The 26,300-nt window shown below is 39.2% G+C and overlaps 1 protein-coding gene across 3 annotated transcripts in view; it reads left to right on the top strand.

Moving 5' to 3' along the window:
- The window catches only part of MOB2 (MOB kinase activator 2), a 124,139-nt gene that overhangs the window by 29,920 nt on the left and 67,919 nt on the right, over positions 1-26,300 (top strand). The window contains exon 1 of one of the 3 annotated variants that reach the window (XM_051804095.1): positions 800-864. The exons of 1 other annotated variant lie outside the window; for it this stretch is intronic. In XM_051804095.1, the coding sequence (XP_051660055.1) occupies positions 815-864 (50 nt within the window). In that variant the 5' untranslated portion in view covers positions 800-814. Of the gene's footprint in view, positions 1-799; positions 865-3,758; positions 4,187-26,300 lie in introns of those variants that run through there. One more of the 3 variants, XM_051804094.1, reaches the window with a different exon arrangement.

Here is a 26,300-nt window from a genome sequence, read left to right as displayed (position 1 = left end):
TTGTACTTTGTTTTGTGTGACTCACTGAAGATGACTAATTTTGTTCACCCTAAAGTTACCTAGCTGTTCAGAGTACATTCCTTGTGACTCAGTTCACGCTTAAAATTTCTGATTTTGTGCACTTTTCCACAGTAATATTTGTGCTTCCAGGATGTAAGAGGCCATGTGTTAATACACTTGTTACAGGACCAAGCATGCTGTGCTCAGGCACAGTGCTTTAGAGGTCTCCAGAGTATTGTGAAATGCAGCCATGTAGGTTTATCAGGAGCAGCTGGTTTTGTTCTGTGGATGGATCCATTTGGGGGGAGGGGGGAGTGTGCTGGTGGCTTTTAGAGATTAGCTGGTGACAGTTTTGCTTGGGAAGTGTACCAAGTTTTAGCAGAGCTACTGTAAGAGAGATAGGAGCTGGAAAGGGACAGTGAAAAAACACAAGCTCTACTAATCTTTTTGTGTCAGAAGAAGCCTTCAGGATTTGGTTATCTGCATGTGGGTCTAATTGCAGCCTTGATTAGAGGAGTGTGTAATACTTCCTACTGAAATAAAGATCTGGCTGAGCTGTTGGACACACAAGGCCTAGATGAGGCATCAGAGCAGCTGTGTCCTTGTGCAGGCGAGAGGGAGGCTGTCCGGTTTATTGGATCTTGTCAGATCATGGCAGTGCATGCTTCTTAAATCCCTCGGGGTAGGGAGGGAGTGTCGAAGCAGGGGTGGCTTATTTTAGGTAAACAGATTTAGACAGCGTTCCATTTTCTTGTTCCTTTCCCACTGAGAAATGCGGGAACATCTCATGGAAGGGTAACCTTTGGTCTTCAAAATGTTCTTGTCCAGCCTTGTGGTGTTTTGTGGGCAGGAGCTGCGTGGCAGGTACGAGCTGGGCAGGGGGCCTGCAGCAGCTCAGTTAGTTTTGGTGCCTTTTGTTTAACTTCAGAAAGTGGTGGATGAGTGTTTGCTTTTAATGCTATTCCTACTCTCCTGCTTCTCCTCTCATTCCTTTTCCTAAGCTTATATTGATTCAGCATTGACAGTAAGCATTTGCTGAACTTACTACTTCCTTTTGTATTAAAGTGTAACCGTGATTTTTTCATAGTGAAAGAGCAGTGGAAGATTTTTGTGATTAATTCTTGGCTGTTGGAACTTCATGTATTTGGAGGAACTGAGAGGGGTTTTGTAGCATCTTCAGCATTCTTGTAGTCTGTAATAAAGTTATTGCCATGCTCAGGTCTTCTACCTATTTTTAATATATGAAGCAAATGCTTACTTAGCTCTCCAACTGAACAGAAGGGACTTGAGAATAATGCCTTTCAAACAAGTACCATATTCTGATTGATTATCCTTATCTTGGGCGGGACAGCCTTGCTCCTGCATGTCAGAGTGTAGTTCTGTACCATCTCTTGCTGTGCTTAGAGAACTTCTGGGTATTACACCGGAATGGATTCTTCTTTCTTGGAGAAGAAGGTCCCTTGTCTTTTGCAGCTTAGGACCAGCAGATATAGTACCAACTGATTTGAGAAGTGGGAGAATGATAGATATATTTTGGAATTGTAAATTAGACATAAGAGACAAGTCAGTAAATAAAATCTCTTCAAAGGAAAACATGCAACATTTGAATTGCAGAGGAGGCATAGAACAGCTGTGCTGTACATGAGTAAGAAGTTGTTCCGTGTATGTGAGTGCATGTGAGAGTATGGCTGTGAGTCAACTTGGTGTCCAGAGTTATACAACTGGAGGTCTTAATCTTGTATTGTAAGCTTTTAAGTAGCATTTTTCACTCCCTCAGAGCAGAGTCATATGAAAAGGCTGATTTAGGCTGTGGTGCCACTGAGGAAAAGGAGGATGGGATTTTCCTGAATCAGTTCTGCCACTACCAGAATATTGCTACTTGGTTAGTTTGTCATCTTTAGGAGACTGAGAGATGCTGCACCAACAATTTGTGTCTGCACTCAGTGAGTGGGGGACAAGAACTCTGTGAGATGAGGAAGAGAGTTAATGGGGCCAGAAAGATACAAACATACCTTTTCATGTTGATAATAACAAACTGATTGTAATTTTAGAAAACAGTAAGGAATATGGTACATATGGCCGAATAGTCCCAGATCTAAACACAAAACTTAGAAGTTTTGGAAGTAGAAGATCACTAAATGAAGAGGCTGATAGCACTTGGGTGATTCTTTAACAAAAAACTTCATTGAAAAATTTGAAAGAAATATTTTGAACAAGTGATGTGTGTGGATTGAGCACTTAGGAGAGAGATGCTACATCCAGCTCTCACCTGTTTTCTAAAATCAAGGCTTATAAAGTCCTGTAGTTTCATTGTAAACTCGAAATTTTTTTTTCCCCTCTTCACTGTAGCGCTTTAGTCAGTGTAATTGGGAACATTTTACAATAGTAATGAACTTGGCAAGAGACGAGCCCTTTGCCTGCTGCCAGAGTAAAGCAAATAAACAAATAAGGAAAACAAAAGAAGATCCCTCCCTGTCCCCTCTGCGGGTTGCAGGAGCGGCTGGCACCGCTGGCTATGCTGGCGGAAGGGTGGAATGTCCTGCCGTGCATTCCACGCAGATGGCCTGGACCCCAGCCACCCCAGCAGAGCAGAAAATACCATGCTTTCAGCCTTGCCACTTGTGATTTAATTGGAACTGAAGCAAACTTTAAAAAATAGTACATCGTCAATTAGAACTGTTTTTCTGTGCTTCCAAAAATTACACAAGACTTCGCTCAGGAGAAGCTGAATTCTTCCATCATACAAACATTACTAGGATCTTCATCTTAAGGATAATATCTTTTCTTTTTGGGGTACCTTGCCACTAAGAAAGTCCCAGTATCTCCATCTGAACAGTCATCACCTGAAGACAGTAATTTTTCTGTATTCCCCGCTTCTGGTTCTCAGCAAAATATTGGCCTTCTGCTTTCAAAAATGGTGACATAATGCTTCCCGTGTTGCAAATACTACTACTGTTGTTCAGGAACATTTGAGACTGCTGGTTGTATATATATATATATATATATAGTTGTGATGATCAATACTGACTCCTGATAAAACAAAAGCAAATACACCTTGTAGTACTCTTGCAGAAACTTGTGCTCTCAGGCTCTGAACTGGGTTCTGAGTATTTTATATATTAAGACTGACTGCAAAAGAAATGTGCTGGTTCTTGCAAGACCAGGTACTCATCTGAGCTTATCTTGCAGTTTGTCTGTAGCACTGGCTACCATAACAGCTTACCACTAATCACATCTGCAGGTAGCATGAGAGAGGAATGGTGCTCTTTTCCTGTAGCTTACCTATTGTTTGGTCAGTCACCATTAAGGAAGCAAAAGACTATAACCTTAACTAAAGGATGCAATAATGATGCTTTGTAGTTATTTATCAGGCAAAATCTGACACCATTAGGGAAGTAGAACACCCTATTCTTAATTGAAGGATGTGATAACGAAGCTTTGTAACTGTTTAGTAGGCAAAATCTGTGATTAGTGTCACGTATTGTTTTAGAATGCGGAGAAGGAATAGCTAATGTTTGTGGGATGAAATAATTTTAGAACATGGAAAACTATTTTACTTAATTCTACAGTGAAGTCTTTGCACTGTGGAGCACAGGCTGGGTGGTTCAGTGCTTCCTGATGTTTGGTAAGAAATCGTTCGTCACAACTGATAGAAGTAAAAAAGCTGGAGTATGGTTTCCACTAAGCATTTAATGATGGGGAGGACAGTGCTGTTTAGAAAACTTAAGTCCAAGTGGTCTGTTTACACAAAATATTTCAAGAATGCTATGCAAATCCGTATATTAGAATAACAAAGCAGAGATCAGATTGTCTCCTTGAGGCCAATGGCAGTTGAAGGCCAGTGCCACCTCACAGCCATCGACAGCCTTGTGAAACCCGGAAGCACCCAGTGTGCAGGTACCTGCCATCTGCATGTCCCCACCACAGGAGTGCAGAGGGAAGGGCGAAACTCCAGTATTCTTGGGCTTGCAAGTTTGCACTGTGGCCTGCTGTGTGAATTCATGGGGATTATGCAGCTGTGAAAGAACACAACTGCTAACTGGAGGTATTTCCTTGTGATGAGAACAGCCAGCAGCTGTTGGATGAGTGTCTTTTGTTGGCCTACCAGAGTTTGAGCCAAGTTTGAGTATTGCAAGATGGACTTTTTCAAAAAGTTTGTGTTGCACCGGAGCATTTTTATGTGCAGGTGAGTGCATGGCAGTTACCTCTGCATTATTTTCACGCTGAAGATGAAAATGCAGCAAAGAACTCCAAAACCAGCAGTGCATTGTAAGATTTGGTGTATTGCTTTTTCAGGGTTTATACTTCAACCTACAGCTCTTAAATTCCTGCTTATAGCGTTTTACAGACCTTCACAAGATGGTTGTACAGATCAGTTTGCTTCACTTTTCCACGAACATGGTTTAATGGTACACATTCCATGCTAATGTTGGCATTTCTAATTTACTATGAAATGTTTTTCCCTCAGTTTAACATTGCTTTCAAATACAAACAAGAGGACAAATTACTTGCAGTACCAGATAAACATGTACTTGGCTGTCTGATGAAAAACTGTCTTTCATTTTTTTTAATCTGTGTATATTTCATAATGTCTGTTGTTCTAAAATGTCCAAAAACAATTACCAAAAACAAATCAATGCTGGATGATAATTATAAAAGAAATGTACTGCCCGGAGCCGCTTATTCGAATATCGCCTTCCTGCTAACTACAATTAGAGAGAAAGGATTACATTAGCCACTCCAAAAGGACAGCAATCCCTGTTGTAACAAGCCATGTAGCTTTTCCCACTGTTCTCAGCATCCCTTGGCCTGCTGAGTCAAGCTCGAGAGAGAAACTTGAGAGTACACTGTACGTTGTGTTGTGAATTGCTATTTCTTTGTTAGCCAGAGTTCTTCACCAGGATTTATAATTGTGATGCTGTGGATTCTGTTAACTAATTAATTTTAGGTTCTGTTTAGTTTAGCAGTTCTTCTCGATGATGAAACAGTTTTCCTTGCCTGAGTTACTTGGAGGAACATCTGTGCACCTACTCTACCAAGGCCTTCCAGGAGGAGATATTCTCTGAGCTCCCTTTTTTGGGCAGGACGGGATGGTTGTGGACACAGTAGCAGACAGCTCCAAGTGGGGGTGGCACCCACTGAGCAGGTGAAGCTGCTGCTGCCACTTGTGCAAGCTTCATCCAGCAGGCCATGGAAGACCAGTGCCAGGGGTGCTGTCTGATTACTTAAGGGTTATCCTCAAGGAATAGAGGTTTTTCAGCTCTTTGTGTGTCAATTTAGCAATGTATTTCTCAGCACTGGAAAATCCCTGAACTTTCCTTTTAAGGGTAAAATAAATAGAGCAACGTACTATCCATAAACACGAATGTACCAACATGCAGTGCTGCAGTTACTACGAAAGAAGAGCAAATGTATGAGGGCACATGATATCCCATTTAGTTAAGGACTGGGAAGTGTTTGTGCACAAGTACCACATGTATTTGAGACAACTTAGGCTGATCCAAAATATGCCCCAGTTTTAAAAAATGTCTTGCATAATAAAGTTTACTAGTTCTTTTTTTTTTTGCAAACTGATGGTCTAAGTTCTTGAAATAACTTGTTCATGTGAATAAATGAAAGAGGGAGTATTTCACAACAGCATTTCCATCAGGGCTTTCTTATAAGTGTAAAATGAGAAGTAACAAAATAACCTCAAATATGAAAGTGCAGGTTGCCTCTTTAAACCCTGTTCTTAAATAACTGAGAATAGAAAAAAAAGGAAATAGTTCATATTCAAAACATATGCAGTCTCCACAGTAATTTCTGAAGCTGCTAAATCCTCAGATCAAGAAATGAGAAGGTGAGATGTAGAGTAATATTGCTAAAAGAGAAGGATTCCGTGCTTTTCACTGCTGCTAATGTATGCTCTTCCAGCCCCCCCATCCCCAGTGACTCCTTGGTTGCCTTTAGGTATTGTAATGCACCAGGACCAGTACTATGAAAGAGAAATGGAGAACACTGTTGGTGCCAGAGCACTCTCTGACTGCAAGTGACTGGGGATTTGCAGAGTAGGAAACGATGCGGACCAGAACCCCAGCAATCTGTTGTTGTGGAAATACTGACTAAGAAAAAGTAATAAAGTATTTTATAGACTATTGGATGGTATATAACTACTTTGTTCAGCATAACAAAAAAACCCAAACAAACAAAAAAACAACAAACACCTGGTAGTTGTTGAATTCATGGTTATAGAGCCTGAATCAGGTGTAAAGCAGGCATCGCATAGGTGGCAGAAAATACAGTCTGCATTTGGTTATGATGAACTTGTTCCATAACCTATCACACAGACATGAAGGTGAAAAGTTATGTAGCTCTCCACCTTCACTGAGTTCTCGAAGAACCATTTCTGATGAGGATGATAAAATATCTCTAAACTTGCTCCTTGCAATTAAGTCCCCTTGTATTTCCAGATTGGGTAAGGGAGAGAATTCTGCTGTGTCCGTATTGTTATAAATATTTGCTAGGAGAATTTACTAAGAAATGCTGGTGAACATGGAATGAAATACTTTTCTTAGAAATTAAGCTACTCTTGATGTGACTAACTGTATTTCAAGTTTTCTTGCTATCATTACAGAGGGCTTGTTTAGGACTCTAACATAGCTGGATTTTTATTTTTAATTTGGCCATTAGCATGCCAGGTGACTTCAGATACATCTCTCCAGCTCCTTTGTCTTTCACTTTCCATTTTTAAAATGGTAACTTTCAGATAACTCACAGAAATCTGCTGATAAAATTAATTTTTGAAAACTCACATATGGTTATATCCTTGAGATATTTAGTCTGCGTCTTATTAAGCTGGTAAGAAGACTGGAACATTGGTAAATATGATAAATATCTAGATAGGCTGAGGGACAAATGTAATTTTTTGTTTATTTTTTTCTTCAGGATGACTTTTGTATCAACAGAGGCTTTGGTACCAGAAGATGCAGCACACCTTGAATGTTAGGGAAGTGTTGCTACTGGTAGCTGCAGACTGTAGTTGAATTTCAGTGTGTCTTCCCTCCCCAGTGCAAGATTGGACTACATTGGTTGCAGTTTGTTTTCAGTTGGTCAGTATGGACAATAGTTATCTACATGAGCTTTGCTCTCACTTGTTGATTTTGGAGGAACTTTGTGGGTGTTGGTTCTACAGAGATTATTAGCACAGCACCTAAGGGATGGCTGATAACCTGCATTTACTGTTGTAGCAGCACTGCCCCAGGCCTGAAGAAGGAGCAGTAGTCAGGAAAATAACTTAGTTTTCATCTGCTAGAAAGAATCTTGCAAACCACATGAAAAATATGTTTAAAATATTTTTTTTTAATTCTGTGTACATTTCACACTCTTCAGTCTAACAGAGAATTTTTTGCTTGGGTAATAACCTAATTTGCAGGAACAGCATTGTGCAGAGTGGTGACGAATCCTGGAACTCTAGATTCTAGCTAAATGAAAAAATTAACAGCAAACCATTTGAAGAAACAAGCTTGACATTTCTGTACCATACAGATGTATTTATGTGGGTTTCTGAAGAATTGTATTTTATAAATGGAATATTTTCCCTGAAATAGCAAAAATTACTTCTTCTTTTTCCTAAACAACACTGTCAAAAATGCTTATATTTTGATTAACTGGATAATAAGAAATAACTGTACTATTGTAGCCCATAAAATAAGTGATAGTGAGGATGGTGTTTTGAAACATAATGATTTCAATTCAATTGGCTTGTTTATATATTTTAAAAAGTAAACAAGAGTTGGCAATAAAGCTACTGTTGTATTTTGTTTCTAAGTTATCTGTGAAACGCTATCAGGAATTTAAGATACAGCTGGCATTACAATAAGCAGAATGAGTTCTGGCAGCATTTACAGTTGAGAACTCTAAACAGTATTTTGAGTACTTGACTTTTCAGGGTTGATAAATCTCCTTGCACTACATTTTCAAGGGAGCCTCTGAAAAAGGCAGTGATGCAGCAGGTTTGTCAGAGAGGCATCCTGGTACATCCTGAGTTTTTTTTGCTTAGGGTATCTCCAGACCTGAGTCAGAGGGAAGGAAATGTGACACTCAGGTCCTGTGGCTTCAGCTTAGATTTCCATCTACTTTGTTGCTCAGGTTTTGAGTTTCTTATTGTTGCTTTACTGTGGTAACATGATAACAAATGGACACATTTTTCACTAATAATTTTTCCATAGTGGTTGAGATGGCTTGTCTGAGAAGACAAGAAACTATTTAAAATTAGTTTGGCACTTGTGTTTAGTTGTGGTCGGAAAACATAGTACCCTGATTTTCATTAAAAACCTTCTTACCTTCACTCTCAACTTTTAAATCTGCAATGCATTTGCCTGTTAGATAATACATGATTTAAATGTGTTGTTCATGACTGAGCATTTTCAAGGATGATTTCCCTCTGCTGTGGACTACTGCATCTTCACAAACAGTTTTTGCAGTCTCCAAGAAGATAATTATTTGAAAAATTCCAGTATTTAAAGAAGTGATTTGGGACTGAACATTATTTAAGAGGAAGGCCACCACTAATATTAAGGATCTGAAATATTAATTCATCTCTTCCTGACCTGTTGATGAACTAGGCTTCAGTTTTTTTATTTAAAACCGTCTTTCTGCTGTCAAGTAAGAATACCACTTGATGTACAGGGTGCTTCTCATCAGACTGTGAGATTCACATTCTGTTGGAGAACCAAGACCTCTGTGAAGGGGAAACTCTTCTCTCGCTGCTGTGCTGTGTTTAAGCTGCTGCCCTAAACTGACAGCAGTGCAGGGAGCTTCTTAAGCTTAGCAAGTTATAAATGGTATTCATAACGACCTTGGGAGGTGGGTATTGTGTGTCCCAGGCATACACAGAGGAGAGATGGAGGGTGTTGTGCTTTGGGTCTCTTACTGGCATATTTCCCAAGGAATGTTGTGCCTCAAGCAAATCAAGAAGATACATGTTTACATGAGGGATGATGCTGCTTGTATCGCAAGTATAATTCTGGAAGTGTAATGAGAATGAGAGGAAGTGGAGGACTTCCTGCATTAGTTTTTGTGGCTGTGTGAAGGGGCTGACTAAATTGCAGCTCTGTTGCACAACTGAAAAAAGTTACGTTAGGCTCAGATAAGTCTCTTGAGATGTGAACTAATATACCTCTTTGTGCTGCGTGAATCATGGTCAGATTTTTATTAACCTGGAAGTCAGAACAACAGTGATAATGACTGAATATGCTACTTGTCTCTGTATTTTACCTCAAGTCAATTACTTTCCCACGAAATGCATTAGTGCTAGAATATGTCTTTAAAATACAATTCACGCCATTGGGAAAAACTTCCACAGTAAACTAAGTATTTAGCATGTAAGTAAAGGGGCTCTGTAAGTTGGGAGAAAGAAAACAGTCATGGGGGACCTTTAACATAGTGGTGATATATCCCTGTTATAGGTCTCTAGGCAAGAGAGGGAGAAAACCTAAATGTGAAGGGGTTAGTTTTATTGGGGAAAAAGCTCAGGATGTATGTGGTGTGCTGGAGGGAAGATGGTTTCTTAAATTCCTTTCTGAAACTTCCAGACTAATTTTAACTAATTACTAGATTTTGGGTTGTGCTTAATGATGTGCCAAGTAAGACTCCATGATAAATGATTGTATTTGACTCCTGCACTATGGATTTACAAAGCAAATTGATGAAATGTTACTGAATGTATTTTATATATTGTCATTTTGACGGTGGCTATTAAAATGTTAATCATGTTTATTTGTTCAATATTTGTTTTATAATATCTTTACAATGGCTTTAGTGAGTGTTTTTTCTATTTATTCAATGTTAGTTTCTTTTTCAACTTTTAATTTTGCATGTATGATATTTTTTTTTTAAACTAACATCTAGGACCTTGATGAACTTTACTGTAGGGTTGAAGGGTGATTTTGAGGCCAGTATGTGAGACATTTAGTTAAGGTGCAAGGAGAAGTGAAGACAATTTCTCTTCTGCCTTTGACCTCTGTGCTTTTGTGGGGGTGTGGCTTTGTACACTGTACATGATACATAGGAGAAGTGCTTTGGAAAGTACCTGTTTTGAAAAGTGCTTTTTTCATATCTGTGGATGAGAAGGATTAGTGTGCTGGTCAGCTGGTCAGTGAGAGAGCTTTCCGAAAAGAGTACGGCGTGCCAGATTTAATTAGCTCAACCTTGCTGGCTGACACTGGGGTTTTTTGGGTGGTTGTAACGATCACTCAAATAATTTCCAGAATGAAATATACTTTAGCCATGCGGGGAAGCGGGGGGAACCATAGGTGAAAATAGCTTGTTGTATCTGGGTATTTTTTATCAGAGAAAAGAACACTTTCTGAAAATCAACTTGATTTTCCTGTCATTGTGCTCTACTGCAGGTGTGTATATCCTGTATTAAACCAGGCAAACTAGAACAGTCCTGGTTCCCAGCAACCCAAAGGGTGTGTGTTTGCCTTTGATAACTGCAGTATGTTTAAAATCACATATTTGAAGGTAACTGAGGAGTCCTGTATTTTCAGTGCAGAATAAGATGGATTACGTCATCTGTTAAGGATATAATGCTGACGTTGCCAATTAGCTCGACACAAAAGGTTTTATGATGAGATACTGATCTTGTGGTTCAGGTTACTGTAGAAAAAACAGAACTCTCTAAAGCAGAGACTAAAGACAAGAATGGCACTCACAGTATAAAAGCTGGTCCATTATGTAACATTAGGATGAAAAGCAGCAAGGAGAAGCTGAATTTCCAGAGTGCAGGTGCTTCCCTGTGTGCAATGCTGTACATAATGCAGGAAATAATATAAATGTGCATTTAGAAGAGAGACTGAACATTGTTTTTCATATTCATTGCAGACCACATGTTTACCTTTTTTGTGTGTGTTGATGTCTTTCTCAACAGTTTTACTCAGAGAATAAAAACATGGTTTTACTTTTCTTTAAAAGGAAACTAAGTTTGCTGTCAGCTCTTCTTTGTCTGCCTTTAGTTATTTTATCAATATAGGTGTGAAAGTACAAAACATGAACTAGTCTGCCTGTTCAACTGCATGTGCTATAAATCTTCTCTAGCATCGGACAAGGACAACATTCCAGAGTATGTTGGTCTCCTCAAGCTTTATAAAAAAGATCTCAAAGGTCAGAGCGAGCATGCTAATTAAAAACAAAAATGTTTTCTTTATGTATGTTCTTATATCATAAATTAAGAAATACCCTTCGTTACTTTTATTATAATTTCTGTGTATTGCATGATTATTACTTTCCCAGGAAGTGACTGAAACTCCCAGTTAGTATTTTGTCCAGATCCTTTTATTTAGGAAGCTTGTTCCGATTGACTATTTTAAATTGTAGTCATCAAGTGTTGTCACAGTATTACAAACAAGGGGTCAGGTTTTTTAACTGCTTACCCTCCTTTGCTGGAATGGCACGGTCTTCCTCCTTTTTTTGTAGTTGAGAGCTGCAGACACCATAAGCATAACTGTAGCTGGCATGAAACCTCAGGCCAGGAATATCAGTCAGGTACTGGCAACAGAATTATTTGAAGTCTTTGGTTACTAAAGATATAAAAATAATGTAACGCATAGAAATACTTGTCAATAAGTCTTATGTAATCTGTCCTTGCAGACCACACTTCTAAGTTGACTTCCTTTCAAATGTGCAGAACAGGCCTACATGGATTAAAGGTCATGGTACGTGCATTGCTGTCAGAGGGCATCATGATGGCAAATTGATGCATTTTGTTCCATGCCCTCACCCTTTATGGGTTGTAATTTCTGCGAAAGGTGGAGATGAATAAACTTGTCTCATTTTATTATTGTGAGGTGAAACAGGCGTGAATTTCTCATGGTTCTGAGCTTTCTGCGCAGTTCTTGTACTCTGGGTGAATTATCTGCCTAGAACACTCTTCCTGTAATCACACCATTTGCATGTAGTTCTCTAACACAGCTGGGCAGTCTGAGTCCAGGCTTATTTTTTATGAAGTTTTGCTGTTTTAACTATTCACAATGGAGAGGATGTGCTGAAAAGTGCATTTGGAATATGCTTCTGTGGACAGACAGGTCTGTCCTGTGGTTCATTGAAGGGATCTTTGGAATGTAATGAATTTTTACTCTGTAGGATGATAAATTTAACTGAAGTTGTGGATTAAAAAAAAATTATATGTGAGTTCCTGCTAGCCCTTTGATGCGATGGATGCTTTTCTCATGCTTGCAGACTTGAGTGGTTCAGCAGGCACAGTATCTCCCCACCAAAGAAACTAAGCCTGTGGCAGGTGAAGTAAGAGAATGATAAAGCACAGTGGTCTGCCAAGCAGAAATGGCAAAGTGATGTGGCAGCACTGGGGCTTTCAGAGAGATAATCGAGCTGTGACACTTTTGATTTCTGTGGAAGAAATTGCTAGAAACATGATATAGTTTTATCTCAACAAGACTGACTTGGACTAGGCTAGGTGTGTTGTTGCTTCTACTGTTGAGGAAGAATTTGGCTGCATCTCTTTTTTTGAAGTGTATATATAGCCTTTCCTCAAAAAACCCCAAACCTACAACCAGTTTACAAAAGGTGCATCTTTTCTCAGCTTCAGTGTGTTCCTTCAGTTGTGTGGTGATGAGGTTACATAAGTTAAACTGGTTCTGTCTACTCCTGAATGCAGTGACTAGTGCTCCAAGTAAACTAATCCAAACCACTGCGTCCGAGATGTGTGCAGAAGTGTAGCTGAAGCACTGTAGGGGGCAAAGGAGATTATTCAGTAAAAAATGATAGTTTGAGTAACCTTTTTAATAGGTTCATATGGGGACCAGAGTGAGAACAGTGGCTTTGAAACTTTTATGTAGGTGTCAATTTTAGATTAAGCTTTGATTTCATGAAAAGTAATAGCCAAAGTATAATTTACACAAAGGATTTTCACATGCCAGTGACAACAGGTACTTTTTCTTTGAAATGCCATTTTTTTAAGGTCTCCAACATTGTTAATACACAAACAGGTTTTTAGCCTTCTGTCCTTTTATTATTAGCAATTTTGGTTCTACTCCATGAACTAAAAAGTTCAAATACACTTCTGCATTTTGGAATAAAGACTGTGTGAGTGAATTCTTTGTTTGTTTTTTTACATAAAGACTTGATAGTTTTATCTAAAAGACTACAGTGGGTAAAGGTGAAGTAAATTGTTTCAGGTTATGTGCTCGAGTATATTTAAGCTCTTCTGTTGGTTTTAAAATCTATTAATAAATTAAATGTTTTGTTCTGCTGTATCTGTGCTCTTTTTCTGGTAACAACCATCAACAGTGAAAATTACAGAGGACTTCATGGAGGCTGTGAACATTTTTCATGCTGTAAAAGGCTGCTTTTTTTTTTTTTTTTAACTAAAGGAGGCAACCAGGATATTATCTGAACAACCTAGGGTGTGTTATTTTATTTAAAAGAGAGAGCCTATTCTCCACAGAAGCTTTGTGTAAAGTGACAGGTCATTCAGAGTTGGAGCTCAGAGAACAGGAAGAGTAAAATATTGAGTGTAATTTAAAACAAGCACCTCTTTTTAACATACAGATTCGAAGGGTACCATGCGGCAACAGGTCAGACAATCTTCCCCTTGTCAGCTGAGTAATCGCTTTTTATTTTTTTCCGATATGATCATTGCTGAGAAATGAAACTGAGACCGGCCTGTGGGTTGCGGTGAGTGACATGACGGTCCTGCCTTTCCGGGGCAGGGGACTGAGCAGGCAGCGGGCTCCCTCTGCAGCTCTGGGGAGGTGCTCTGTGCTGAGCTCGGGTGTTCTGCATGATTTAGAGAGGATGGAGTCAGCCTCCAGCTATGGGCACTTGTTTAAGTGCTTACAATGTCCTCACAGTGACTTTGAAAATCTTCTGGCAACAGCTGCCAGCGGGGGATGCGGGGCTGAGATCTGACTGGTCCAGCTCGTGCGTGTCAGAAAGGTGATTGTGCTTCTGAAGTGATGCACTTTCCTCTGTTTTGAGTGGCACGTTTACATTTTTTTTCTACATGTTCAGGTACCGTGCATTCAACCAGTTTAAACTTTGTGCTCCTTAGTGTTCCAAGCAAATGTATCGTTCAGCCAAATTTTGTCTGTGTTGCTAAAAGCACTGCACTTTCAGATTGGGTACAGTATTTCAGTCAGTATTCAGACTTTCAGAGTGTTATGAATGTCTAAGTCTCAGTGAAGCAATTGACTGAAAATAGAAATATTGCAAGGTTAAATCAGAGAAAGTGAGGTGATTACTGTTAGTAATCAGTTATTAATTATGATAGTTTTATGAATTCCAAGTATCGAATGGACATGGATATGTGTTCTTTAAGTATCTTGGGTTTACTGTAGAAAAGAACATCTCACGACACTGTCGTATGACTGCTGTACTGTAGGGGTTTTTTTTAAATTTTTTTTTAATCTATTTCTTCTTACATTGCTAAAAACATGAGCTGTGTCTGTAGTGCTTTAGTGCAGCAGCGTTTTGGTTTCTGGAGTCTATATGTGCTGGCATGGTGTTACATGTTCCAAGTATATAAACTTGGAAACATCTTTGTAGCCCTCGTGGGGAAGAAGCAACACAAAAAAACCACGGTAAGACCAAACCCTGGATATCGTAAAGGCTTAAAGGGAAGCAGGAAAAACGAGGTACGTATGTGATGCAGAAGTTGCTGTTTTTCCCGTGCAGGCTCTTTCAGCAGAGGGCAGTACTGGCTCAGTTGGCTTTAATGTCCCCAGGCTGCACAGTCATAGACAGCAGTGTGTGGGGGCCAAGCTGATCTCAGTGCAAGCTTTTAGGAATGGCTGAATGTGGACATTCAGTTGAGTGAGTTTGTAATAAGTGGCTGGAGGAGGATTGTGACTAGCTTTTGGAATACCTGTGTGAAATTACAGTCAATCTGGTATCACAAGATGAAGTTCTGTTAGTCACTTATCCATTCTTGATGGTAGAGTTGCTGTATTCCTTGGTTGTCTGCTCCTCATCCAGATGAATCTGTCTGTGATTCCCTGTTTTCCTGCTTACAAAGAGAGTAAGCCTAGTGCACAGGAACCACCAAATGAGATGAAAGCAATGTCTCCTCTGGACTACTGCATTTGCTATCAGCTGATTCAATGCAGAATAATTATTCCATTACCACAAAATAAAACAACTTTTCATAGAATCATTCAGGTCTGAAAAGACTTCCAAGATCAATGAATACAACCTTTGTCTGATGACCATCTTGTCAACTAAACCGCAGCACTTAATGCCACATCCAATCATTCCTTGAACACCTCCAGGGATGGTGACTCCACTTCCCTGGGCAGCCCATTCCAATGCCTAACAGCCCTTTCCATGAAGAAATTCTTCCTAATGTCTCACCAGAACCCCTCCTTGTGCAGCTTGAGGCTGTTCTCTCATCCTGTCACCTGCTACCTGGGAGGCCAACTCCCACCTGGCTGCAACCTTCTTTCAGGTGGTCTTAGAGAGCAGCAAGGTCACTCCTGAGCCTCCTTTTCTCCAGGCTAAACATCCCCATATCCCTCATCCACTCCTCATAAGACTTAGCTCTCTAGCCCTTCACCAGTTTTGTTGCCCTTCCCTCCAACACCTCAATGTCTTTTTTGAAGTGAGGGGCCCAGAACTGGACACAGGACTCAAGGTGTGGCCATTTATTTTCATTTTATTGGTAATCTCCCACTACTTGTTTTTCTGCTGGGGTAGAATGCATTTAAGAGGTTATCTTAGTGTGACTGATGACAAAGTGTCAATATCAAACATATCAATATCAAACATTGTAAGCTCGGTTTGAAGTCCTTTGCCCCTGGAACCTATTGGAATATTCTAGGCATCTTCCACAAGGTGGAGCTTTAAGGCTCTGCTGCTGGGAATTTTTCCCTCTTGACTAATAAGCAGAAGGATGAATGGAGTTTATGAAATCTCAGGAGTTTATGCAATCTCATAAAACAGGTATAAAATGACTGTTTCAATGCTTTTCAAGAAAGCAAGTAAGTTTCAGAAAAAGCAGCAGACTCGAGAGATATTTTGGACTCTTTAATATGTCTGAGTCACTGGAATTAATGTTGTGAAAGAGAAAAGGAAGGATTGGAAAAAATAGTTCTCATTACTTATTTATTATTTTGGTATTACTGTTTCTTTGCTTCCAAACTGACTTGAAAGGTAGGCAGAACTAGATAGAGAAAAGCATTATCAAAATACTTGCTAAGTCTTCATTTATTGGGAGGAGATTTTTTTTTTTTTACTTTAAGCAGTCCTACCCTAAGAGAAGAGGAGGAAACTTTAGATAACAGCTATTGTGATAGATTTTAAAAAAGGCAGAAAGCCTATTTCTTTCTTTTGTGCAGCTGTCTTTTCAAGTATGAGCTTTGTATGCCCTTTCTCTAGAGGAGTACCTTTTTCTGTTTTGCACTCTGCCTGCCAGAAGTTGCATCTTGCTGAATTCTGGAAAAGCTCTACTGGTGTTTCAGGCTGTGTTTCAGTAATCAGTTATCTTGGGCTTCCCATGTTTCTTTGAGCATCTGAACTGTGTTTTACTCCATTGCCATCTTGTCGGAAATCCCCTGCTGGTAATTTTGTTGGAATGGAATTCATCATCTGCTCACTGCGCTGCTGCTGGTAAGACAATTTTATACATTAACTAGCACAGACATGTGTGGACATGAGCTGGTACTGTGCATACAGAAGCTGGGAAAGAGTTTAGCTGGAGAAGGGGAAGGAGAAGTGGATGGGGGGGTAACAGCAGAGAGGGAGAAACCAAAACCTCGAGTGTCTTTCTTTTCCAGCTTTCCTGCCTTGAACTAACCTTTTCTGGTAACAAATGTTAGTTATCTATTTTTGCCACATGTCTTTGTATGAAACAAACCTTAAGGACAAGCAGTTTACTGAACACTTGTTACAAGTGCTCTTTCCCTCTTACCTGTCTTCTGTAAACTATGTTACTCTCAATGTATTTAGACCAAGAGACTTTATTAGTACTTTCTACAGGGTCTGTCTTGTCACTCTGTGCTTGACTTGAGTTGCAGTTGAAGTTGTGAAACATTTTTTCACAGTAAATTCTGTTGTTTATTTAATTCTTTGCAGGTGGTGTGTTAGTATGCAAGAGATGAGAAATTGGTTATGATTTTTCATTCTGTAGTTCAGAAGTCTCCCTAGGTTAAGAACTGAGACCCTTAAGAACTTGAAACAGAAACTGCATGTCAGGAATCTACTTTCTCCCTTTCTAATGCTGTTAGAGCTCTATCTGATGGTCCTTTCCAGTTTTAGACGCAGAAAATAGCATATGGCAAATGCAATAAAAACCAGATGTACTTTATGCCTAATTACAGTGAGTTAAGAGCCTCTATGGACAGAGTGACTGGAACTGATTTCTAGACTTTGTGTAGGCCAGTGGCTGAACTATTCTGTAACTCTTTTGCATCTTGCTGGATCTTGCTGCAGACCCAAGTTTAAGCTTCAGTTTTCTGCAGATGCTGTCGCAGTCTTGACATGTTAAGAACTGTCTAATTATTTTTTTCTCTTGGTTCCACTTCTTTTTTTTAGGTGTCCTTGTCATTTAGTATGTTCATTTGACACTGACTGAGCAGATATATTTGTTCATATGGAGGATGTGAGGGGCCATTTGGACAATTTGAAGAAGAGCCCTACTTTGTAATATAATGTTGGGTTTGATTTCTGAGCCGCAACCTCAGAACAGACATTTGACTTGTGAAAAAATTAATTAACATGAGTAGGGTGATGGAGTGAGCTTGAAATCGTGACATTTTGGTTTTTTTTCCCCAGGTATTACTTGACGTGTGGTTGTTTATGGGCAGGAATTCTTGCCCTTCTTTCCCACCGCTTCTCCCAGTGTAAATGTCCAGTTTCCAAGGATTCTAAGTATTCCACCCCTTCTCTTTCTTAGCAATAGCAGAAAATACCTTTCTTTTCTGAGAAGAGCAGCAGTATTAATCGCTTAAAAATATTGTAGATGCAAGCTTTTGCATAATCCATAGTTTTGTAACAGCGAGTGGTTCTATAGCAATCAGTTCTACACTCCAATGGCTGTCTGTGGAGTTGGATAAAGAATTACTCATTTTCTATTCATAGAAACAGTGATTTTGACAGGGTGTTTCAGGGTGAGTAGAGGTAATAAAGCCAAGGATGTTGAGGGTATATTTACTAGGGGTAAATACTCACTTTTTTATATTACATGAGCCAATGCCCTATTGACAAAAACATCCCAAGGAGACAGTTTAGAGACATTCCTCTGGTAATAGAATACAGTCAACTCAGAGAAAAGATTTTCTTATCACTTATTAGCCAAAAGCTTGTAGTTGCTTTATTTAAACAAACTTTGGTATGAAGATGTCAAAATAGCAGCCTAAACCAGATGCTTCCAGAGAATACACAAGGAAAAGGGGCTAAATGTGGCTTAACCATCCTTAGAGAATGGTATAGGCAGTTGGTGACTATTTAGTTGGATTCCCTTATGGTCCCTTTTCACTGTAAGTCCTATTTTCAGAATAGAATGGGAAAGAAATCCAGTGGAGCCATTTATTTAGTGTCAAATTAGTGTGAAAAATCCCTGTGCAGCTTACAAAGAGAGAAGGGAGATAAAATGAGTTTTTAGGATGATAGTGGAAAATGTCATTACTGGGAGGATGGATGCTATAATATAGTTGCCTGTGGCTTCAGCATCTGTTTTTTTCAACTTTACTAGTCCATAGGGTTGGTGTCCTATCTTCTGTATGATTATCTTGCATTATTTTCATGTTCCTGGTGGACCTAGATGCTCACAAAACTGAGAGATTAGCAATATGAACTTTATCCTTTTGTTCCTGCTCTTCTTGCACTCTTGTCCTGGGCTGTGATACAGTTGCTATTAGAGTTTTTTCTGCTGAGTTCCAAGATGCTGAGATTAAAGGAGAATGGTCATTGCACATTAAATGCTAGACTGATTGTAGCTTTAAAACCAGAATTGAAAACAGGTACGTGGAAGTAATGCTTAGATTCCAATACAGCAAACTCTTTTATTTCCTCCTATCTTGCCAAAAATAGTCAGTGCAAAATTATTTGTCTATTTACTTGCCCCTAAGGCTATTACAGCTTAGCTGTAACTATTGGACCAGGCATGTGCACTTCCCATCCTACTTTAAAAGCAACAACATCTAGAAATTCACAACTAAAGCAGTCATCATCTCCATTAATCATAATATGTGTTCATTCATATTTGTTATTTTGCTCCATGGGTGTATCCTGATAGATGATTGTCTTCCCAGGTGTCAGGGCAGTCACTGTTTTCTCTACTTTCCCTCAGCTACCTGGGCCTTCTTTGGGTATTTAAATTCTGGGGGTTTTTTTCTAGGTTTTCTTCAGAGCATGACTAGTTGTATGAGTTTTAAAAGGATTATACTTTTTTTTTTCATTTCACACTCTTACTCCTGTAAAGTTTTTCAGGCAGCTGCTGGCCAGGGAGTCAACAAGGGAAAGGTTGGTATGAAAGCTTAGGCCAAGGGTGTAATCTGATGACATGGCTTCAGATGAGAGGCCAGATGTGTCATACCACACTTGCTGGATTTTGGTCTACTATCTGTAAACCATCCTCACAATTCTCTGGCTTTCGTCTCAGTGTCTAGTTAATAAACCATTGACTTAAGAGAAACTGTCTTTCCAGAGGCAAGGGGTGAGAGTTTTGGATCATTATGGGGATAGTTTACTGTGTCCTCTTATGTTGCATTGACTCTGTAGCTGATGGACTTAATTTTCTGTGATTTTAGTACCTGGTTCACTCCAGCTATGTCTGATGTAGCTCATATTAGGTAAGGTTTGTGGGACTATAACTGATTTCAGTTTTAAATATAATTTCTAGGTCAGATTTTAAGTTGATGTAGGTCATGTTCTAGTGGTAGCCAAACAATGATTATGGATGTATATATTGAATTTAAATAATTTCTGATGAAGCTGCACCTTTTTTCATCTGCTGAGAAACTAAAGAAGGGAAGAGAGAAAACAGGAAATTAAAACCAGTTCATCAGCTACAGCTATTACAGAGTAAATGACTGTAAATCACACAGTGGATATTTCATAAGAGCAGATAAATCTCAATTAGACAATCCTAAATGTCTGTGGGAGGTGCTATGGATATCATCATGTACTTAGTATATTATCCTAACAAGCAAATCACACCTCTTAAATGAAAGGAGTTACTGAAAAGGATTTGAACAATTTTGAGGTTAGTTAGGAGTTTTTATGCATATCTCTAAAAAGGGTTGTTTTCTAATAATGTACAAATGCTAAGGAAGATAAAAACATACATGATAGAAATCTGGTCAGGCTATATCATGCAGCTTATTTATAACATTTAGTTTTCAAACTTTCCTAGAAAGGAGTGGTGATTTTTTTTCTTCAAGATAGTTCTTGTATGATTCTTTTTGTTTTTGTCAAAGTGAAACTAAAGAAATCACCTCACAGGCAGTATTATGACATGTAAATGATGAAAGCAACAGAAGGACATGGTGAACTTCCTTCTAAAATGAGTGGTAAACCTAAAAAACAAGAACTTGACTGAAAAAAAATGCCATCACCAGTGTGATAATGGCACTGCAGTGCTTCTAGATTGTGTTGCTTTTCCCACTGTCCTGGTTTTGACTGGGGAGAGAGTTAACTTTCTTCACAGTGGCTGGTATGGGGCTGTGGTTTTGGATTTGTGCTGAACACTGGGCTGATAATATAGAGATGTTTCTGTTATTGCTGAGCAGGACTTACACAGAGCCAAGGCTGCTTCTTCATTTCGTATTGCCACACTGGCAAGGAAGTTGGGGGTACACAAGACATTGGGAGGAGACACAGCTGAGCCAGGGGGCCCAAACTGACCAAAGGGATATCCCACACTGTGTGACATGCTCAGGATGTAAAGCTGGGGGGGGAGAAGGAGAAAGGGGGGGACGTTTGGAGTTAAGGTGTTTGTCTTCCCAAGTCACCATTAGGCGTGATGAGGCCCTGCTGTCCTGGAGATGGCTGAACACCTGTCTGCCCATGGGAAGCAGTGAAGGAATTCCTTGTTTTTCTTTGCTTGTGTGCGCAGCTTTTGCTTTCGCTAATAAACTGTTGTTATCTCAACCCCTGAGTTTTCCGGCTTTTACCCTTCCAGTTCTCTCCCCAGTCCCACTGGTGGGGGAGTGAGCGAGTGGCTGTGTGATGCTTGGTTGCTGGCTGGGGTTAAACCACAACACCCACCAAGGAAGATGCTTTTTTTTTTTTAATTTACCTTCAAAAAGACAAAGATGCATTTTGCCTGATTTTCCCCACCACTTTCCTGATCGTTTCCTTTCAGGGGCTGAATTTTTAAGATCCTTTCTGAAATTGGGAAATTTTCTGTGCTGCTGTAGCTTCTCTGTAACTTCTCCCTTTCTACTCTAGTTGAGTTTCGCTGAAGTTCTGCAATTTGTTCTTTCCCTTGCAGTTCATTTCCTAAAGTAATCGTTCTAGCCAAGAGCTGCATTACAGTCTTCCTGATAGCCCCAGTCTTTAAATGGGGAATTGGCTTTGCTTACTGCATTTGATTTTAGAATAGTTTATGCCTAAATACATTATACTCTGAAGCATGCAGCTTTATTTCAGTTTTAAACCCTCTTGGCTCTTGGAAGTATTATTTCATTATATATATAATAAATCAAGTAATGTCATTGCCTTTGATATTAATAGAGTTAAAGGAATCCTGAACAGATCTTACTAAACTTATGAAACTGTTCAGTGAAGCTTCAGTTGGAAACAAAGAGAAAAATTTAAATTTTTCTTTTTATTTTTATTTTGGTGAAATTTTTACTTTCTCAAATAAAAGATGTCAGTCATTCCCTCAAGCTTGTACATGAATGTATAGTGTTGGTGATGAAACTGTATTGGTCTTTGTGATTACAGAATAATCTGGTTCTGTTGTCTCAGAGATAAGGACTAGTGATCTGGGAGAGTCATAGTTTGAAAATAGTTCATTGTAGGGTGATGGTCCTTAGTGAAATCAAGTACATAAACTTGTGTTTGTCACATTTCAGAACATCTCCTGAAGATGACAGGGATCAACAGGACTCAAACCTATCACCTACCTTTTTATTTTGCATCTACTTGTCAAAGTAGCATCTGCTTTGTTTGTAGTAAAACCTGAGGCTCTGGTTGTCTGTTAGAGCATTGCTTAAGATCCCTTTCCTTTGCCCTTTTATTGGCTTTCTGTAGGGAGTAGATTGTATAAAGCATGCCCCTGGAAAGCAGAGGCCGTTAAAAGGTTTAAGACAAATTTGTCTGAAGACAAAGAGGGCATTGAGGAAAACTGTGGAGAGGGATTGAAGGGCTTTCCCAGTGCAACAGAGCCTTGTCTGTGCAGGACTCAGCCTGCCTCTAAGTTCCAGCGGGCTGCTGAGAAGCAGGCCAAGAAAAGACTCTCCAAGACCCTGTTCCCTTCATCTGTAGTCTGCCATCTGGACAGAGGATGGCTAGAGGGTTCCTGGAACGTATAGAAAGGAATCTTGAGGGCTGAAAATAAATGCCACTGGAGACAGGAAGCGTCTGAGACTAGGAGGGTTGGAGGAGGGGAGCTGCTCTGTGGGTCACAGTGCTGGTAAGGGTGAGGGGCAGATAAGGGGAGCTGCTGTGCTGTATTGGAAGGTGAACAGCCTTTCCTTAGAAGCCTAAGCACCCCTCCATTTACTGCTTGGCATATGTGAGGGCATCTTAGTTGTCTGTTACGGGAGTTCACCTGAGTGATTTGGATCTTTTTCCCTTGTACAAAGGGTCACTTAAATTTGTGGCTCTTGGCATATTAGAGATTTTGAAATCAGAAGGGTTTGTAGAAAGATAAAATTGTGCCAGCCAGTCTTAAATTTTATCTTGGTTGTTGTCATGAAGCTGTGAGTTACTTCAGTGTGGTGTTTGGTGGGGTCTGTTGCAGTCAGGTGAGATGATGATATGACTGGGCTATGTTCCCCTGAATTATTTTTCTCATGTACTAAAGCCACTGAGCTAAGATATTTTATTCCTTTAGTGTGCTTTAATAAGTGTTGTAATAGAGAATAATATTCTGCCTTTCTGAGGATGGCACAGTCTTTCTATTCTTCTCAGAATGGAAATGTCAGCTAATCATATCACCCATCTTTTCTTCCTATGAGAGCCTGTTAAACCTCCAGAGAAACCTTAGAGTGAGAATTCTTTGCATCACCTATTGCGCATTTTAATGGTAACCAGCCAGATAACTGAAAATGGTTTTGCTTTGTGTGCTGGCCTGTGAGTATTAAGTTGAAACGAGGTAAATTTTCATTTCTCAAGATGTTTCAAAGAATGTGGTCGTGAAGCAGCTCCTTCCTATTACTGTGCTTTTCAATGCACACAATAAACATCTCTTCACAGATTTCAGGGCCATTATCCTCTAAAGGATGCTCTCAGAAGGCTCAGACTTTCTGGGGAAAGTTACATGCTATGCATAACTGAATTATTTTCCTTCACTTAAGACTTCTGAAAAATAAAAAATGAAAATATCCTCAAATGTTTATTGTATATCCCATGTGAAAGTGGTGATGTGTTTCTTATTACTGACCTTGGCAGTGGAATGTGCATTGTGTCAACACTCCCTGGCCTACTAGAGCCGAGCTGTAGCTAAAAGTCTTTTCTGGGTAAGAGAGGAGATTCCCAAAGCAGTTATTTTATCAGCTAAGTGTGTTGGCAGCTTTCTTGGTGAAATCACTGCAGGTAGTTTATTATTTGATTGAAAATTAATGGGGCAATTAGAGCATGAGACCTAAGAGTAGAATATGCAAGTTTGGAATGAAGATCATGTCAGTGAATTAACAGAAGTTTTCAAGTTCCTCACTGTACTTGTTCAGCAAATAAGCCTGTTAACCTGATGTTTTAACACACTTTGCTGGTAGGATTATGTAGCTGAAAGACCAACAGAAATCTTAGTCTAGAAATTCCAATTTACATATTGATTAATAACTCCAAATTTGAAAACCAGATGAATATTATAAACTTCTTGTAATGGAAAAAGTAGGTCCTTCCACAGCAACATCCTTACTGCTATAAGGCTTGTCTTATTTTTGTTTCTCTCTAAATTACTCAGTATATCATCACTTACAGTGTATCAGTAAGAACTGTAATTATTCTAGAGGCTCCACACACAGTTACCATTTGAATCTGTAATTAGGGAGGTGCAGGGTATCTGTGCTCAGGTTATGTGTTTCTCCAGCTGCAGTATGTATTTCCAACTCCATAGCACAGAGTACAGCTGCATAGTGTTGCAAAGTGAAATACCAATTTATAGGTTTAAATGCATCTTTTTCTTGAGGGGAAAAAAATTAATAATGGATAATATGATCCATGTGCCAGCTCATTAATTTTCATATGATTGTTTAAAATAAAAAAAAAGATAAATCCAAAATCCTTATATGTTTTAGGATTGAATACTGGTAAACTGGATACTTTGCTAAGTTTGAATGTGGCATGTTCTTTGCATTTGCAGACTTTCCCCCCTATGTCCATAGTCCTTCCTTAGAGCAGCAGCTTGCCAGAAAAGGAATTTCAGTAGCTCGCCAGTGTTTACATGAGTCGTTGCTGATTCTTTGCTGAAAGTATTTTATGTTGTGCATATCTTGTGTTGTAAATGCCATGATTTTAGGTTTCTGTGGGACACTTCCGCAGCAGTAACTTCAGGTATTTCTTGGATTCTGGCATATGTAATTGTAGCATAGTGCAGTATAGCAACATGGATAGGGCAGATCTTTCTTTAGGTGTGAGGAAAGAGCAGACAAGTGATTTAGTGTAATTTTTTTGGAGCCAGGCTCAAAAGAAAAAAAATTTAAAAAACCTGTCTTCTTCAGAAGCTTGTTGAGTTCATGGCAGGTTTTTTTACACCTTTCTGTCACAAAAAAAAAAAAAAAAAAAAAGAAGACCATTTAAATTGACTCTTTGTCTATAGAGAAGGACAAAACATAGCTTAAAGATTGACAAATAATTGTTTCTAATATGCTTAGTCAAAACTTACTTCAGTCATTTTTCCTCTTAAAGCACTTGCTGTTGCACTTGGGTGGGGTTTGTCAAATTTGTCATAGAATTTTTGGAGAGCACGATGATGGAATTTCGTTAAAATTCCTGCAGGTGAAAGGTGGGATTTTATGTAAAAAGATTCATGCAAACACACACACATATTCAGTACAGCACATTATTGCTTTACGGTGACCCATAGTATGAACTGTCTTTTGGTTGTCATGGAACCTCTGCAGTAACAAGGTTACTGCAGAAGGGAGCCAACTGGGTTTTGCCTGAGTACACCAAAACGTGTGCAGTGGGAGTGAAAGCGAAGGAAAAGATGGCCTTGGCAGTAAGATTGATTCTGTGTGTGTGGACTTGAAATTATTTTGGTTAATAAAAATTGGTGACCTGTATTAGCAAGTGTTCAAGTGTTGCAGTGATGTTCCTTAGGCTGGGTCACGAGACTAAAATATCAACTGCTCTTTAGGGGATGGGGGAACTGGAAGGGGCAGAGACAATAAAGGGGTGAGACAAAGTCACTGGCACATAGTGTTTTGGAGGGGCTTGCATGGTCATTTATTTGGCACTTGCGTCTTCAGAGGTAGAGATAAGGCATCTCACTTGGTGATCCTAATTATTTGATGTGTATATTTTTACAGAAGTGAGTAAAAAAATGTTGGGGGAAAAAAAAAGAGAAATAAAATACAAACAACCTGCAACAAAGCTTTATAAGAACGGTTATGTCTGGTATAGGACCAAAACTGACTTGTGCCCTGGTAATGCTTCATACAAAACTGAAGAGCCTCAGGTTTTTTACCACTTATGAAGAATGAAGCTTTCTGTCACCTAAACTTCAAATAGATATGTTTTTAAAGGTTAACAGCAGAAGGATTATAACATCCCTTTCTAGCTTCCACTGCTCTGAGTTGACCTTTGTTTTACTTTCTATCAGTGTAGTGAGGGTTTTTTTGTTTCTAAACAAGCAAATAACCTAATATTATACTAGGATATGGAGAGTCTGATCATATATATCAATGGGCCATAATTATTAATTGAATTAGTTGTCAGAAGGAATAATAGGAGTGACTTTCTGAATGACGATCTCTCTCAGGTTCTAAAATAAGAAATGGGGTTAGTGTGCAAGTTGACTTGTAAGTGGTGTGTGGAGTTAAAGCATGATGAAGATTTTTGTTGAGATTTGGAGTATCTGGAAAAAAGATTGAAAAGGTTGAAGTGAAAGGCAGGTCAAAGCTGGAGAAACCATGCATGGTTAAGTTTGCTTTGTACTATTTTTTCATAGGCCCTTCCAGTTGTCATATGAGCACCTG

This window comes from Manacus candei, unplaced genomic scaffold (genome assembly GCF_025592945.1).
Source record: "Manacus candei isolate 608988 ecotype Guabito, Panama unplaced genomic scaffold, ASM2559294v1 h1tg000060l, whole genome shotgun sequence".
Taxonomy (NCBI): Eukaryota; Metazoa; Chordata; class Aves; order Passeriformes; family Pipridae; genus Manacus; species Manacus candei.
This window is presented reverse-complemented; position numbering and strand designations above follow the sequence as displayed.